The 18,617-nt window shown below is 45.1% G+C and overlaps 1 protein-coding gene across 1 annotated transcript in view; it reads right to left on the reverse strand.

Annotated features, from left to right (window-relative positions):
* Window positions 1-618: 618 nt before the first annotated feature.
* Window positions 619-18,617, reverse strand: part of LOC126101131 (probable G-protein coupled receptor Mth-like 1) — a 106,532-nt gene continuing 88,533 nt past the window's right edge. The window contains exons 5-6 of the mRNA XM_049911814.1: window positions 12,626-12,852; window positions 619-965 (exon numbers count right to left, since the gene is read on the reverse strand). Of these exons, the coding sequence (XP_049767771.1) occupies window positions 853-965; window positions 12,626-12,852 (340 nt within the window). The 3' untranslated portion in view covers window positions 619-852. The remainder of the gene's footprint in view (window positions 966-12,625; window positions 12,853-18,617) is intronic.

The following is an 18,617-nucleotide window of genomic DNA, read 5'->3' on the forward strand; positions in this document are numbered from 1 at the left end:
CCTTGCCCAATTTAGGTTTTCTTGTGGATGTGATAATCACTCCCAAAAAAGTATTGAAAACATAAGAGTTTGTCACATAAACTGCAACAAATGAATGCAGCAGTTTCACAGTCGCACAGTTTTCCCTGTGCTCTGTCAAAACATATGTTTTTATCGTTTTCAAATTTTTCCCTGTGTAGACCGTCAAATCCTGCATATGTCCAAGCAAATCTGAACATGTCCTGGAATTCTGGAGAGCGAAGTTGATTATGTGTGAGTGCCTGAACTTTGATAATTGTCTGAAAATAAAAAAAATTAAACATTTCACTCGAGGGAAAACTTGAACCAAGGACATCTAGTGCCGCAGCTACTCACGCTAACCACGGGGCCACGGCGCTCTTGAGCTCACACTGTCCTTGATGTTGCCTATCTTGCACATGGACTACTCAGTTTGTATATTTTGCTTATTTTTTCATAGTTCCACACAACTTCTTCCTGTTTTCTCGATTGGTCTGTGTTCAGTTTTTCAAGGCGTATCCACTGTGCCAAGTTATAACTAAATCTGAGGGGGGTGCGGTGGGGAGGTTCCCTTGGTAGTCTCAAGTATAACAACATTACAGATCATTTATTGTGGGTTGAAATATTTTATTACACATCAGGTAATAAAATTTGTGAGTATTCTAATGAATCTGAAAAATCTACACTTTCTTTGACAATGTAAATGACAGGTACTTTGATAATACTAGTAGATTACAGCAATAGCTATTGTAGAGTTTCACGGAGGTAACCTCTCAGTCATTACACGTGGGGAGACGTCCTAAGTCGCTGGCCACCCGCAGCTGGTGCGCGGCGTTTCGGTGCGCGGTAGAGTCATCAGGAGCGGAGGCTGGCCATCTCGAGGGCGTTGGCGGAGGTGGAGGCGGTGCCGGTGGGTCTGGAGTGGGCGCCGCTGCTGCTGCCGCCCCCAGAGCGGACGCTGTCGCCACCTGTCAACCAGCCAGCCATCACCATCCCCCGTCACTGCCGTCTCTCTCTGGAGGAGCACACCACAGGCACTTGTTTTATTTACCCGGCATTTACAGGGGAGCGAGCCGTCAGGCTTCATTAATACAATTCAAATACACTGGTGTACGAAACAAGTACAGAAGTAACTTCCGCACGATGTGTCAGTCTGCTAAGTAATGTAATTTGATGAAACTTGCACCAGATATACACTACTGGCCATTAAAATTGCTACACCAAGAAGAAATGCAGATGATAAACGGGTATCAGTGGACAAATATATTATACTAGAACTGATATGTGATTACATTTTCACGCAATTTGGGTGAATAGATCCTGAGAAATCAGTACCCAGAACAACCACCTCTGGTCGTAATAACGGCCTTGATACGCCTGGGCATTGAGTCAAACAGAGCATGGATGGCGTGCACAGGTACAGCTGCCCATGCAGCTTCAACACGATTCCACAGTTCATCAATAGTAGTGACTGGCGTATTGTGACGAGCCAGTTGTTCGACCACCATTGACCAGACGTTTTCAATTGGTGAGAGATCTGGAGAATGCGCTGGCCAGGGCAGCAGTCGAACATTTTCGGTATCCAGAAAGGCCCGTACAGGACCTGCAGCATGCGGTCGTGCATTATCCTGCTGAAATGTAGGGTTTCGCAGGGATCGAATGAAGGGTAGAGCCAAGGGTCGTAACATATCTGAAATGTAACGTCCATTGTTCAAAGAGCCGTCAATGCGAACAAGAGGTGACCGAGACGTGTAACCAATGGCATCCCATACCATCACGCCGGGTGATACGCCAGTATGGCGATGACGAATACAGGCTTCCAATGTGCGTTCACCGCGATGTCGCCAAACACGAATGCGACCATCCTGATGCTGTAAACAGAACCTGGATTCATCCGAAAAAATGACTTTTGACCATTCGTGCACCCCGGTTCGTCGTTGAGTACACCATCGCAGGTGTTCCTGTCTGTGATGCAGCGTCGAGGGTAACCGCAGCCGTGGTCTCCGACCTGATAGTCCATGCTGCTGCAAGCTTCGTCGAACTGTTCGTGCAGATGGCTGTTGTCTTGCGAACGTCCCTATCTGCTGACTCAGGGATCGAGACGTGGCTGCACGATCCTTTACAGCCATGCGGATAAGATGCCTGTCATGTCGACTGCTAGTGACACGAGGACGTTGGGATCCAACACGCCGTTCCGTATTACCCTTCTGAACCCACCGGTTCCATATTCTGCCATCAGTCATTGGATCTCGACCAAAGCGAGCAGCAATGTCGCGTTACGATAAACCGCAATCGCGATAGGCTACAATCCGACCTTTATCAAAGTCGGAAACGTGATGGTACGCATTTCCTTACACGACGCATCACAACTACGTTTCACCAGGCAACGCCGGTCAACTGCTGTTTGTGTATGAAACATCGGTTGGAAACTTTCTTCATGTCAGCACTTTGTAGGTGTCGCCAGCGGCGCCAACCTTGTGTGAATGCTCTGATAAGATAATGATTTGCATATCACGACATCTTCTTCCTGTCGGTTAAATTTCGCGTCTGTAGCACGTCATCTTCATGGTGTAGCAATTTTAATGGCCAGTAGTGTAGAAAGAACTGCTACAGTATAATACAGCGGGTAACTAAAAGAAGTACACAGTGAGACTAACAGAAATGACACTTTTATTCAAGTGCAATAATTCCACTGCAGCTATCATGCAAAATCCCTAAGACTGGCTAAGTTTCACGGAAGCTCGAAATTTAGTGCGGACGTCAATGCGAGATGCTTTTAATAGTTTCCACAATGAAACATGTCCAGATGGTATACCAACCAGGTTCCTTTCAGAGTATGCAGACACTATAGCGCATTTCTTAGCAATCATATACAACCACTTACTTGACGAAAGGTCTGTTCCTAAAGACTGGAAAGTAGCACAGGTCACACCAGTATTCAAGAAAGGAAATAGGAGTAACCCATCGAATTACAGACCCACATCACTGACCTCAATTTGCAGTAGGCTTTTGGAACATATACTGTACTCGAACATTGTGAATCACCTTGAAGAAAATGGCTTATTGATACATAACCAACACGAATTCAGAAGATATCGTTCTTGTCCAACGCAGCTAGCTCTTTATTCCCATGAAGTAATGAGTGCTGTCGACAAGGGACCTCAGATCGATTCCATATTCCTAGATTTCCAGAAGGTTTTTGATACCGTTCCTCACAAGCGACTATTAATCAAATTGCGTGCATATGGAGTATCGTCTCAGTTGTGTGACTGGATTCGTGATTTCGTCTCGAGAGGTCAAAGTTCGTAGTGATAGACGGTAAATCATCGAGTAGAACAGAAGTGATATCAGGCGTTCCGCAAGGTAGTGTCATAGGCACTCTGCTGTTCCTGATTTATATAAATGATCTAGATGGTAATCTGAGCAGCCCCCTTAGAATGTTTCCAGATGACGTTGTAATTTACCGTCTAGTAAAATCATCAGACGACCAATTCCAATTACAAAATGATCTAGAGAGAATTTCTGTACGGTGCGAAAAGTGGCTATTGGCACTAAACATAGAAAAGTGAGAGGTCATCCACATGGGTACTAAACGAAATCCGATAAATTTTGGGTATACGATAAATCGCACAAATCTAAGGGCTGTCAATTCGACTAAATACCTAGGAATTACAATTACGAAAAACTTAAATATTAAAGACCACATAGATAATATTGTGGGGAAGGCGAAACAAAGTCTGCACTTTGTTGGCAGAACACTTAGAAGATGCGACAAACCCACTAAAGAGACAGCCTACATTACACTTGCCCGTCCTCTGCTGGAATATTGCTGCGCAGTGTGGGATCCCTAGCAGGTAGGATTGACGGAGGACATCGAAAAAGTGCAAAGAAGGGCAGTCCGTTTCGTGTTATCGCGCAATAGGTGTGAGAGTGTCACTAATATGTTACGCGAGTTGGGGTGGCAGTCACTGAAACAAAGGCGGTTTTCTTTGCGGCGAGATCTATTTACGAAGTTTCAATCGCCAACTTTCTCTTCCGAATGCGAAAATATTTTGTTGACACCCACCTACGTAGGGAGAAATGATCATCATAATAAAATAAGAGAAATCAGAGCTCGAACGGAAAGATTTAGGTGTTCCTTTTTCCCACGCGCCATTCGAGTGGGGAATGGTAGAGAAGTAGTATGAAAATGGTTCGATGAACCCTCTTTCAGGTACTTAACTGTGAATTGCAGAGTAACCATGTAGATGTAGATCACGATTTATGAGAGCCCCCTGACAATACAAAGGGGGAGACATGGTTCTTAATAGGGTGTAACACCAATGCGGATGGCAATACATGCTTCGCAATGTGCTCTCATGCTGACTACAGGATCAGTAAGGATTTCTTGTGGTAGGGCGTTCCATTTCTCCATCAGCCCAATTGACATATTCTAGAAGGTTGTTGGTGCATGGGGATGTACTGCGATACGTCTCCCAACCGCATCGCCCCTCTGTCCAAGAGCTCCTCAACCTGCACTGTTCAAAGCGGTTGCGCCTTGTCATCCATAAAAAGAAAGTCAGGGCCGAATGCACCTCGTACCCTCATATGGAGAGAATTGGGAACACACAATACACATGAACAATGTGGGACAAGATGGTTTTGGTGGCCCAGGTTTTATGGTTTGGGGAGGTATAATGTTGCAAGGGAATACCCACACCGGTCAACGTTTTTGTGACACCGTATTCCTCCTCCACTTGTGTGTCTTTTCAGACGTGCTTGCGGTCCTGAATCCATTTTTATGGACGATGAGGCGTGACCGCATCGAACTGCGCAGGAGGACGAAGAGCTCTTGGAACGAGATAATATTCGGCAAACGGACTGGCCTGTCCGATCCCCCAACGTAAATCGCTTCGAGCATGTTTGAGATCCACTGGGGAAACACGTTACAGCGCTTCTACATGTACCATCAAACATCCAGTAGCTGTCAACAACGCTGGTGGAGGAATGGCGTCCTACCAAAGGAATTCCGTACAAAGCTTGTCGCCGGCCGGTGTGGCCGAGCGGTTCTAGGCGCTACAGTCTGGAACCACGCGACCGCTACGGTCGCAGGTTGGAATCCTGCCTCGGGCGTGGATGTGTGTGATGTCCTTAGGTTAGTTAGGTTTATGTAGTTCTAAGTTATGGGGGATTGATGACCTCAGATGTTAAGTCCCATAGTGCTCAGAGCCATATGAACAAAGCTTGTCCCCAGAATGGGAGCAACCGAGCGAGGTGGCGCAGTGGTTAGACACTGGACTCGCATTCGGGAGGACGACGGTTCAATCCCGCGACCGGCCATCCTGATTTGGGTTTTCAGTGATTTCCCGAAATCGCTCTAGGCAAATGCCGGGATGGTTCCTTTCAAAGGGCACGGCCGACTTCCTTCCCTAATCCGATGAGACCGATGACCTCGCTGTCTGGTCTCCTTCCCCAAACCAACCAACCAACCAACCAGAATGGGAGCACGTTGCAGACGTCCATGGTGACGAGTGATTACATACCCTACTAACAACCACGTTCTGCCTTAGATAATGTCAGGGGACATCATGATGGTCTCTGAATAGAAGTGTTATGTCTGTTTGTCACACTGCGTATTTATCTCAGTTACATTCTGTACTACACTATAGCAGCTCTTCCTATATATCGTCCAAGTTTCATCGAGCTATGTTACTTGGCAATTTTGCACGCCAGTGTTCATTAAAAATATACATTGGCAGGGCTAAAAATTATCGTCTGCACTTGCTGAGATGATGTGTGCGGGATTCAAAATCTGAATGGATGTTGCAAGACGTCGATACGAGGGTTGGAACTTTAATAGTGGCAACAATTTATTTACAGCTCGTAAAAAATACATACGTGTTTCAAAGTTTTACTGACCTTCAAAGTATTAATAATCACCAGCATTGTGTGTAACCCGTCGCCAGCGATGTGGATGTCGTAGGATACTCTTAGCAGCGCCAATTGTGTTGACAGTTCAAGCGGCGCTGTCTATTGCCCGACGAATTTGTAGCAGTTCTGAAGCGAACGCCATGCAGTGTTTCCTTCAGTTTAGAAATCGAGTTGAACTCACGAGGCCTTAAGTCAGGGGAGTGCAGTAGGTGGTATATCGCTTAGCAGCCCCATCAGTCAAACAAATCAGTAACAGCTTGCACTGTACGAGCTTCAGCATTGTCCTACAAAATGATGGTCAGGTACTGCAGAAAGTGTCATCACTTTTGTCTCTATGCTGTTCATTTTAAGAACACAACCTACGACCAGCTTAGAAGTGATGTCACTTTCTGTAGTACCTGACCCCATCATTTTGCAGGACAATGCTCAAGCACGTACAATGCAAGCTGTTACTGATCTGTTTCACTGATGGGGCTGCTAAGTGCTATACCACCTACTGCACTCCCCTGATCTAAGCCCTCGCGAGTTCAAATCGATTTCTAAACTGAAGGAAACACTTTCGGCATTCGCTTCAGAACTGCTACAAATTCGTCGGGCAATAGACAGCGCCGCTGGAACTGTCAACACAATTGGCGCTGCTAAGAGTATCCTACGTCTTCCACATCGCTGCCAACGGGTTATACACAATGCTGGTGACTACTTTGAAGGTCAGTAATACTTTGAAACACGTATCTATTTCATACGATCTGTAAATAAATAGTTTCCACTATTAAAGTTCCAGCCCTCGTATTTACGGAAACTTCCGAGGTCACCCTGCATTTCATTCATTGACAAGCGAGTGAACTGCGTATATGTAAAGTAGTGTGTGAATTAACTCAAACCTCAGAGGATGTAGACGTTGATTAGGAGAAAGCGGCACAGAGAAAAGGAAATTTTTAGAGAAGAGAACTAATTATATCGCTAGATCATATGCAAAGAAATTGCAGTAAGTGGAAATTCTAACAGAAGACGTGAGGAGGCTACCAGAGTGACTTCAGCTGAAAGATCTACCCGTGGAGAATGACGCCAAGACAGGCAGTTGTGGCCGAATGGGAGTCGGAGGCCAGTGCTGGAACCCGAAATTGTTGGACGGGAGCGACTGTAAGAAGTGAGATCGACTTTCGTGAAGAACTGGTAAGGTAATTAAAAGTGTGGAGACAGGATAATGAGAGTGGAAGATAGGACCATTTAGTGAATATAAAATTAAACCCACATGAACAAGTTGTTTTGATTGGGTGCAACACAGTGAACACACGTAGTGAAGTAAGTAGTAACACTGTCTCATAACGGTTTGTGTCACAAAATAACTGTGAAAATAAATAAGAGATAATGAGAAAGGAGTGATCATACGTCTTTCTCATTGCAATAATCCTTCGATTACTAATTGACAGCCCCGCGGGATTAACCGAGCGGTCTTGGGCGCTGCAGTCATGGACTGTGCGGCTGGTCCCGGCGGAGGTTCGAGTCCTCCCTCGGGCATGGGTGTGTGTTTGTCCATAGGATAATTTAGGTTAAGTAGTGTGTAAGCTTAGGGACTGATGACCTTAGTCCCATAAGATTTCACACACATTTGAACATTTTGAACTAATTGACATTAAGAAAGAGCAAAAGAGTTCGCCATCACAGATCTGATTTATCTTAAGGTAACAAAGAACGATGTATCAGTATTACAGCTTGGACGAAGGAAACAACATGGGGAGGTCAGCTTTTTTTCTATTGCAGAATCTCTATGTACTTTTCTTGCAGTGAGATTCCATTCATAAACGCAGTCAGATTCATTAATATAACAGAAAAATTCCGTTGTGTATAGTTATTAACGTATTTCGGACAGGGAACAGTAACTATGTTATACCTGGTTTAAGGTGCCAGGAGAAATGGTAGGATTATTATAGTGTCGATGCCGTAGGCTTCTGGTAACGTTTTCTAGGTGAGGGATTGGAGTGCATTTTAAACACAAACATTTTAAGTTAGGCGTTACTGGAATCATTACCTATATCGATTGAAGCAACAAGGTTACTGATGAAATTCTCTTGGGGCGCTAAAAATCCACAGGCTTTCGGCTGAGGGCTTCTGTGTCAGTTCGTGTGGCGACTGTCGTGGCGTCCGTCAGCACGACAATGCACAAGGAACGCTAGGACGAAAGCTTGTGTGTTTTTAACCGCTTGACGAGGCTGGGAGCTCGGGAGAATTGTATATCGCCGTGAAATCATGAATTCGTGCAAAAACGTTTACTCTTACCAAGCACAAGTTTCAGATGTTTGAACCTCCATCATTGGGTGGATTTACACTGTCTGTCCAAGGAGTTCTACAACCGATTTTACTCCTGGCACACTAGTGACTTCAGCCTAGTAGCTACGGTGGTAGCCTGAACTAACAATTGTAAACAGCAGATATGCTTTCGGCCTGTCAGTCGCGAACATTCGTGAGGTGAACATGGCAGGTGCCATAACCCGATTCCCGGAGACGTGGCTCATTGGAAGAGGAGTGAAAATAAATGAAAGCGTGTCTCAGCTTTTCCATAGATACTCGACCGTTTCTGAGGAAACGACGTTCAAGGTTTTTGACGTAATTGAAATGTCTTTTATATAGCGGGCGATAATCTCAGACACAATTGTGGCACTCTGGCTGGCGTCGCGGCCTCTCTAATTTTCGCCCCGTATTTGAAGCCCCATTATTGTTTTTATTTGTTTTTTCATTCATCTTTCCACGTCCATAGAAGGCTACTACACGAATGTTTCTTATCAAGTTTGGGGCACAAGAGCGTTACATTAATTGTAAAATATCAACTGGGTTATCGCAATAAGTGTCATATATTTGTTGTATATGTTAAGTGTGTGGTAAGGTGGGCGACGGCTTTTGAGAAACGGTCGAGTATCTACGGATAAGCCCAGACAAGTGTTCACTTCTTTTTGTTTTTGACTCCTCTTCCACTCAGCGAAGTTTCTGCGAAATCAGGTTATGGCACTTGTGTTCTCCTCGTGCAACCGTAGTGTGTAAACGTTGCTGTTACAATCTTTCTAAATTCTCATATTGCTGTATTTCGTTCTCATTCCAGTTATTGTATGAATTATTATAGTTTATGCTTATGTTTATTCTACATGAACATTTGGTGCATGCCATTGGACGATACCGATCGCAGAAACATTTCAAACACCAAGTGTGAAGGCAAGTTTGTAACAGTAACATTTCTTCATATGAATCTCGTTCAGAGAAAGCAACATCATTAACATTGTTGAAGATTTCACGCATTCGCAATAACTTCGTGGCAAACCACGCATAGCGGATCGCTTTACCGAAAATGGCGCCTGTTATTGATCATGAATGAAGACACACTACAGGAATTAAACTGAAAACAATTTAAAATAATTTTCTCGTTCATTTATTGATTTTTTAAAAAGTCATTCATCAGACATAAAATTAGTAGACGAATAAGGACAACGTTATTTCAGTATACATTGGAAAATATTCGTGTAGTAATCTCTTACGGACATGGATAGATAAATGAAACACAAAAATAAAAACAATAATCGGGTATCGAACATGGGGAGCAAAAAAACCCAATACGTTGTCCTCGATGGTGAGTGTTCATCGGAGGTGAGGGTATCATCTGCAGTGCCCCAGGGAAGTGTGGTACGTCCGCTATTGTTTTCTATCTACATAAATGATCTTTATGATAGGGTGGATAGCATTGTGCGGCTATTTGCTGATGATGCTGTGGTGTACGGGAAGGTGTCATCGTTGAGTGACTGTAGGAGGATACAAGATGACTTGGACAGGATTTGTGATTGGTATAAGGAATGGCAGCTAACTCTAAATATAGATAAATGTAAATTAATGCAGATGAATAGGAAAAAGAATCCCGTAATGTTTGAATACTCCATTAGTAGTGTAGCGCTTGACACAGTCACGTCGATTACGTATTTGGGCGTAACATTGCAGAGCGATATGAAGTGGGACAAGGACGTAATGGCAGTTGTGGGGAAGGCAGATAGTCGTCTTCGGTCCATTGGTAGAATTTTGGGAAGATGTGGTTCATCTGTAAAGGAGACCGCTTATAAAACACTAATATGACCTATTCTTGAGTACTGCTCGAGCGTTTGGGATCCCAATCGGGTCGGATTGAGGGAGGACATAGAAGCAATTCAGAGGCGGGCTGCTAGATTTGTTACTGGTAGGTTTGATCATCACGCGAGTGTTACGGAAATGCTTCAGGAACTCGGGTGGGAGTCTCTGGAGGAAAGGAGGCGTTCTTTCGTGAACCGCTACGGAGGAAATTTAAAGAACCAGCATTCGGGGCTGATTTTCAGTACAATTTTACTGCCGCCAACTAATATTTCGTGGAAAGACCACAAAGATAAGATAAGAGAGATTAGGGCTCGTACAGAGGCATATAGGAAGTCATTTTTCCCTCGTTCTGTTTGGGAGTGGAACAGGGAGAGAAGATGCTAGTTGTAGTACGAGGTAACCTCCGCCACGCACCGTATGGTGGATTGCGGAGTATGTATGTAGATGGAGATGTAGAAAACTGCGACGCTTGTCACTGTGCCATCTTTTCTGCTAAATTATTTTCTCGATAAAAGGAACATAAAGTACCTCTAAAACTCTGAACGTCGGTTTCTGAGAAACGGTCGAGTATCTACAGATAAGCCCAGACAAGTATTCGCTTCTCTTTTTTCTTTTTTTGACTCCTCTTCCACTCAGCGAAGTTTCTGCGAAATCAAGTTATGGCACTTGTCGTGTTCTTCTGGTACAGTCGTAGTGTGTAAACGTTGCTGTTGTCACAAAAGACAGTATAGCAACATATCTAAATTAAGAAATGCTCTTGAATAATCTGAATCCTATGCAACACATCTGCTATGCAATCAGGCTTCATCTCCGCGACCACAGCATGTCGGCGGTAATTATCGGGAACTGCGAGATCTGTTCGTAAACATGCTACATACCTCCGGAAACACCCTAAGGATTTGTCGAATCTACACACGCAAAACAGCAAATATATTGCATTTCAAATGTGTGCGGTTTTAATCAAGTGATCATAAAGTTATGGTTCATATTGCTCATGTACTATACTTATTGTAATGTTGACTCATTAAAGGTGATTGAGTAGGTGTAAGAGAGGATCTGTGGGCTCTAATCTCTAGTGGTGAAATATATACACAAATAAGTATATAATTTAGAGAACTCTCTTTATATTACGACAGCATGAGGCAAGCGCTGTTTAAGTACACTACTGGCCATTAAAACTGTTACACCACGAAGATGACGTGCTACAGACGCGAAATTTAACCGACAGGAAGAAGATGGTGCGATTTGCAAATGATTAGCTTTTCAGAGCATTCACACAAGGTTGGCGCCGGTGGCGACATCTACAACGTGCAGACATGAGGAAAGTTTCCAACCGATTTCTCATACACAAACAGCAGTTGACCGGCGTTGCCTGGTGAAGAGTTCGTTGTGATGCCTCGTGTAAGGAGAAGAAATGAGTACCATCAAGTTTCCGACTTTGATAAAGGTCGGATTGTAGCCTATCGCGATTGCGGTTTATCGTATCGCGACATTGCTGCTCAGATTGGTCGAGATCCAATGACTGTTAGCAGAATATGGAATCGGTGGGTTCAGGAGGGTAATACGGAACGCCGTGCTGGATCCCAAAGGCCTCGTATCACTAGCAATCGAGATGACAGGCATCTTATCCGCATGGCTGTAACGGATCGTGCAGCGACGTCTCGCTCTGCTTCAACAGATGGGGACGTTTGCAAGACAACAACCATCTGCACGAACAGTTCGACGACGTTTGCAGCAGCATGGACTACCAGCTCGGAGACCGTGGCTGCGGTTACCCTTGACGCTGCATCACAGACAGGAGCGCCTGCGATGGTGTACTCAACGACGGACCTGGATGCACGAATGGCAAAACGTCAATTTTTCGGATGAATCCAGGTTCTGTTTACAGCAGCATGATGGTCGCATCCGTGTTTGGCGACATCGCGGTGAACGCACATTGGAAGCGTGTATTCGTCATCGCCATACTGGCGAATCACCCGGCGTGATGGTGTGGGGTGCCATTGGTTACACGTCTCGGTCACCTCTTGTTCGCATTGACGCCACTTTGAACAATGGACGTTATACTTCAGATGTGGTACGACCCGTAGCTCTACCCTCCATTCGATCCCTGCGAAACCCTACATTTCAGCCGGATAATGCACGACCGCATGCTGCAGTTCCTGTACGGGCCTTTCTGGATACAGAAAATGTTCGAGTGGTGCCCTGGCCATCACATTCTCCAGATCTCTCACCAATTGAAAACGTCTGGTCAATGGTGGCCGAGAAACTGGCTTGTCACAATACGCCAGTCACTACTCTTGATGAACTGTGGTATCGTTTTGAAGCTGCATTGGTAGCTGTACCTGTACACGAGATCCAAGCTCTGTTTGACTCAATGCCCAGGCGTATCGCCATTATTACGGCCAGAGGTGGTTGTTCTGGGTACTGATTTCTCAGGATGTATGCACCCAAATTGCGTGAAAATGTAATCACATATCAGTTCTAGTATAATATATTTGTCCAATGAATACCCGTTTATCATCTGCATTTCTTCTTGGTGCAGCAATTTTAATGGCCAGTAGTGTATATTGGTCTGCCAAGTTGTGCGTGACGACGTGCTTTGGCCGCTCTGTACCTTGGGAGGGCGCAAGTGCGCAGGGCCAGCTGCCGGGAAGCTTGGAGCGGAGCTGCCTCACGACGGTGCGGTTGCAGCAGAAGATGTAGAAGATGAACGCCGGGCGCATCACGTTCACCAGGTCAGTCACGATCCACAAGTAGGCAGGGCCGCCCACTGCCCATGACACGATCTCCATCAGCCATGTTACGCCCATCAGGCCGAACAGCTTGCCGTACAGGGCCAGCCTGCAAGGGAGAACACCCTCTGTGGCGACTCACATCTACAATTACATCAAAAATCTACATCTACATAAAACCTCTAAATATCTGTATATACATAAAAAATCCATTTCTACGTCGAAAATCTACATCGACATAATAACTCTATATCTGCATCTAAAATCTACATCTACATAAACAATCTACATCTACATCGAATTTATATTCCGAAGCTACCTTGGTATCTGGCAGAGGTAAGATCTAGTACAACTTTTATTTCCCCTCTTCCCCATTGCATTCACAAATGGTGTGTGGGAAGAACATCTCTCTGTAAGTCTTTGTATAAGCTCTAATTTCACGTCATGGTCATATTGCGAATTGTATCTGTGCGAAAGTAATAAGTTGCTTGGATCTTCTTACATTCTATGCTCTCAGAATTTTAACAGTACACCTGTCCATAGTGCACAATGCCTCTCTTGTAGCATTTGCTACTAGAGTTTGATGAGCATCTTATCTACATCGACATTTACAAGATTATTCCGCAATTCACATCTAAGTGTTTGGTAGAGGATTATAGAATCAGTTTCAATTATTTCTCTACCCTTCCATTTTCGAATGGCGCAAGGAAAAAATAAATAGCTAAACCTTTCGGAGGAGAAGGCGAATGATTTAAATTACGTGAGAAGATCTCACTCGTAAAAATCTCGCTGCAACGAAAGCCACATATATTCGAATGACTGCCACGCCGTATCATATCCGCGAGACTCACTACCCTACACTACTGACATTTAAAATTGCTACACCACGAAGATGACGTGCTACAGACGCGAAATTTAACCGACAGGAAGAAGATGCTGTGATATGCAAATGATTAGCTTTTCAGAGCATTCACACAAGGTTGGCGCCGGTGGCGACACCTACAGCGTGCTGACATGACGAAAGTTTCGAACCGATTTCTCATACACAAACAGCAGTTGATCGGCGTTGCCTGGTGAAACGTTGTTGTGATGCCTCGTGTAAGGAGAAGAAATGCGTACCATTATGTTTCCGACTTTGATGAAGGTCGGATTGTAGTCTATCACGATTGCTGTTTATCGTAACGCGACATCGCTGCTCGCGTTGGTCGAGATCCAATGACTGCTAGCAGAATATGGAATCGGTGGGTTCAGGAGGGTAATACGGAACGCCGTGCTGAATCCCAACGGCCTCATATCACTAGCAGTAGAGATGACAGGCATCTTATCCGCATGGTTGTAATGGATCGTGTAGCCACGTCTCTATCACTGTGTCAACAGATGGGGACGTTTGCAAGACAACAACCATCTGCACGAACAGTTCGACAACGTTTGCAGCAGCATGGACTATCAGCTCGGAGACCACTGCTGCTGTTACCCTTGACGCTGCATCACAGACAGGAGCGCTTGCGATGGTGAACTCGACGACGAACCTGGGTGCACGAATGGCAAAACGTCATTTTTTCGAATGAACCCAAGTTCTCTTTCAGCATCGTGATGGTCGCATCCGTGTTTCGCATCATCGCGGTGAACGCACATTGGAAGCGTGTATGCGTCATCGCCATACTGGCGTATCACCCGGTGTTATGGTATGGGCTGCCAATGCTTACACGTGTCGGTCACCTCTTGTTCGCAATGACGGCACTTTAAACGGTGGACGCTAAACTTCAGATGTGTTACGATCCGTGGGTCTACCCTTCATTTGATCCCTGTGAAACCCTACATTTTCATAATGCACTACTAGCCATTAAAATTGCTACACCAAGAAGAAATGCAGATGATAAACGGGTATTCATTAGACAAATATATTATACTAGAACTGATATGTGATTACATTTTCACGCAATTTGGGTGCATACATCCTGAGAAATGAGTACCCAGAACAACCACCTCTGGCCTTAATAACGGCCTTGATACGCCTGGACATTGAGTCAAACAGAGCTTGGATGTCGTGTACAGGTACAGCTGCCCATGCAGCTTCAACACGATACCACAGTTCATCAAGGGTAGTGACTGGTGTATTGTGACGAGCCATTTGCTCGGCCACCATTGACCAGACGTTTTAAATTGGTGAGAGATCTGGAGAATGTGCTGGCCAGGGCACCACTCGAACATTTTCTATATCCAGAAAGGCCCGTATAGGACCTGCAAGATGCGGTCGTACATTATCCTGCTGAAATGTAGGGTTTCGCAGGGATCGAATGAAGTGTAGAGCCACGGGTCGTAACACATCTGAAATGTAACGTCCACTGTTCAAAGTGTCATCAATGCGATCAAGAGGTGACCCAGACGTGTAACCAATGGCACCCCATACCATCACGCCAGGTGTTACGCCAGTATGGCGATGACGAATACACGCATCCAATGTGCGTTCACCGCGATGTCGCCAAACACAGATGCGACCATCATGCTGCTGTAAACTGAACCTGGATTCATCCGAAAAAAGGACGTTCTGCCATTCGTGCTCCCAGGTTCGTCGTTGAGTACATCAGCACAGGCGCTCCTTACTGTGATGCAGCGTCAAGTGTAACCGCAGCCGTGGTCTCCGAGCTGATAGTCCATGCTGCTGCAAACGTCGTCGAACTGTTCGTGCAGATGGTTGTTGTCTTGCAAACGTCTCCATCTGTTGACTAATGATCGAGACGTGGCTGGACGATCCGTTACAGCCATGCGGATGAGATGTCTGTCACCTCGACTGCTAGTGATACGAGGCCGTTGGGATCCAGCACGGCGTTCCGTATTACCCTCCTGAACCCACAGATTCCATATTCTGCTAACAGTCACTGGATATCGACCAACGCGAGCAGCAATGTCGCGATACGATAAACCGCAATCGCGATAGTCTTCAATCTGATCTTTATCATAGTCGGAAACGTGATGGTACGCATTTCTCCTCCATACACGAGGCATGACAACAACGTTTCACCAGGCAATACCGGTCAACTGCTGTTTGTGTATGAGAAATCGGTTGGAAACTTTTCTCATGTCAGCACGTTGTAGGTGTCGTCAGCGGCGCCAACCTTGTGTGAATGCTCCGAAAAGGTAATCATTTGCATATCACAGCATCTTCTTCCTGTCGGTTAAATTTCGCGTCTGTAGCACGTCATCTTTGTGGTGTAGCAATTTTAATGGCGAGTAGTGAATGAGACATTTTTAAATTTATTTATTTGATATCAAACATTACGAAAAAAGACTTTGAATCTTCCTCTTTTCCTTTATAAAGCTTGTTTATTTTGGATTTGTACTTGAATAAATACGAAATTCTGAAAGTGGGTCCGCCTTTTAGACTAACGCTGTACTTGTAATCCCAGTGCCTGGAGATGTGTGTAGAAAGCAAGCAAGCAAGCAGGTTGGGGCCATAAACAGTAACACCTTCGTGCCGATGAGAACCGACCCAGCTTTTGTACAACAGTTTGTAGAGTGACCTCGGTCCGCTGAGGGCGCTCTTGTCTCGCGTAGTGCCAGTGTGTGTGCAGGGACAGATGACGTGTGACCATCGGCTGTGGTGGATGAACTACCGAGCTTGCGAGGACAATGTATGATCCATGTGCTTATGCTGTCCGTGATATACGTGTGAATGTCTGATGGTCGATAGCTATATGCAAGGTACACAAGTGATGAATCTGTTTGGTGCAGGGCACGAATTGTGTGCTTACTACATCGATACAGTATACGGTGGCATATAGCCGCGTTGGAGATCGGTTTCATTCGAGCTTTCGTCGTCTGCGGCAGAGTAGTGTAATTGAGGAAGTGTCAAATACGGATCTGACGATCTGTAGACCACTTTAGCATGGTTTAGTTGTCAGTGCAATGGTTTTGCAATATTTTTGCAGCTGAACGTCTCGTCTGCAGAAAAAAATGGCGGACAGTGCTCCCACACCAGCAGCAGCAGCAGTTGGCGGGTAAATTCAGTAAGAGCCAATCAGAATGCTCCATTCAATCATCCTTTTTGCTGTGACATAGGAGCCTCTACACACTGGTTCAAACAAGATGGTGGCAAGGTATCTACAGAAAGTTCTGAGAGGAGCATTATGTCTTCTTTTTACAAGTGTTCAAAGACAAGTTGGTGTGATGCCGTCCCTCATCCGCCATTGTGGCATTATTACATCTCTAGACCAGGAGCTATAAGACACCGAAAATTCCAGCCGTTTTTCTCTTCTGTAGGACAGTGTTTCGAATTCCGTTTTCCTGTCTGTGCTTAGACAGTGCCCTCTTTCCGTACAACAAGAATACTTTTATGATTAATGGTGTTTTCGTAAGCATGCACAGACATGATGAAGCCTTTTATCGGTGAGAACATGAGCAAAACGTTTACCATTTCTGGCATCTATGTTGGAAGGACAACATGTGATGGACGGGCTGTCCCATTAGGATCACTAGGCAGAATGCATCCCATGTTATACTGGGCTTTTTTCGTGAGCAGGTCCTGTTAGGACAAGAATTTCCATGCAGGGAATCTGAGACATCACGAGAGCTCCTACAGCAGCAAAAGCGACCATTAATTATATCTGCAACACTTAATGATTTCTGTGTGGGGATGATACGTAATGGACAGGGTCTGCCGTTAGAATCACTAGGGAGAATGCATCCTGTGTTATTCTGGGTTATTTTCATTAACAGTTTCCGAAAGCATTGCAAAATATTTCTATAGCGTGTCCAGAGGGATACTTGGCTGTTATTTACATAGACATGAGATGTCGTTATAACAGTGACGATCTTTTAGCTGCACTTGCGGGACCGAGTAGCTAGGCAAACATCTCTCACTCGGAAATAGGCCTGTGCTGGACCCACAGGTACAAATGCTATGCATCAGCCGCGATGGCTAGGTAAACATGTGTTTCGACAGGAATTTCTGAGATGTCAAATATGAAAGAGATGCTGCCGCCTCATGCTTGCGGGACCCAAACTTACACCTGCACGTGGCTTGGCAGCTGGCGGCCAATTCGTCGCTTTGCGGGGGCCGCCGTTGCATCCTGGTTACTGGCAGCGTGTGCGGTGGTGTTGTCTGTGGTACAGTGGACAGCGCATGCTTCGCAATCTGTTAAAAGATACGAGTGGATCTACCAGTTTCCTCTGTTTTTCGAGTTTTCACGTAAAGTTCGTGGCAGGTGTGATGTTTCTAGTTACTGAGTGGTTTGCACCATGTCCCACATGATGACCTTGTTAAAGTTTTTGGTTTCTCCTTACTTTTGGAATTATACTGTCCAAGCGATTGGTAACACACCGCTATGTAGTTAATATAGAGAACCATCCCGTAAATGGTATGATATTCTGACAAACCATGTTAAAATACACATATTCTTGTAATCCTGAGTCTAGAGACGATTACAACACGTTGCAGAAACCATGGCAGGAAGCAGGCCAGATGGGAAGCATTACCATCAGCCTCTGTGCCAGGGAAACCAGCCCAGCCTTTGTACACTAGTTTAGTGTGTGGCCACTGTCTGCGTATGGTGCTCTGATTGCACATTAGAGCAGTGCGTGTGGGGGCTGTTGCCTTGTGACCATTGGCCACAGTGAATGACTAACCGACCAACCTGATGGGAAAGATCTATTGCTGTGACTATGTACTGCGCATGTGCTTATTTTCTAATTTTTTTTGAGGGGAGGGATTTTCATGTCTTCTCAGCATATGTACGAGAGTGAAGTGGTCGATAGCTATATGCAGGAAGAAGAAGTGATGACTTTGTATGGTGCAGGAAACGAATTGCGTTTACTGCGTCGGTATGGTATGGTGGTACATTTGTTTGTGGTGATACAATCTGATTGAAGACCAAT

The sequence above is a fragment of the Schistocerca cancellata genome, chromosome 9, assembly GCF_023864275.1.
Source record: "Schistocerca cancellata isolate TAMUIC-IGC-003103 chromosome 9, iqSchCanc2.1, whole genome shotgun sequence".
Taxonomy (NCBI): domain Eukaryota; kingdom Metazoa; phylum Arthropoda; class Insecta; order Orthoptera; family Acrididae; genus Schistocerca; species Schistocerca cancellata.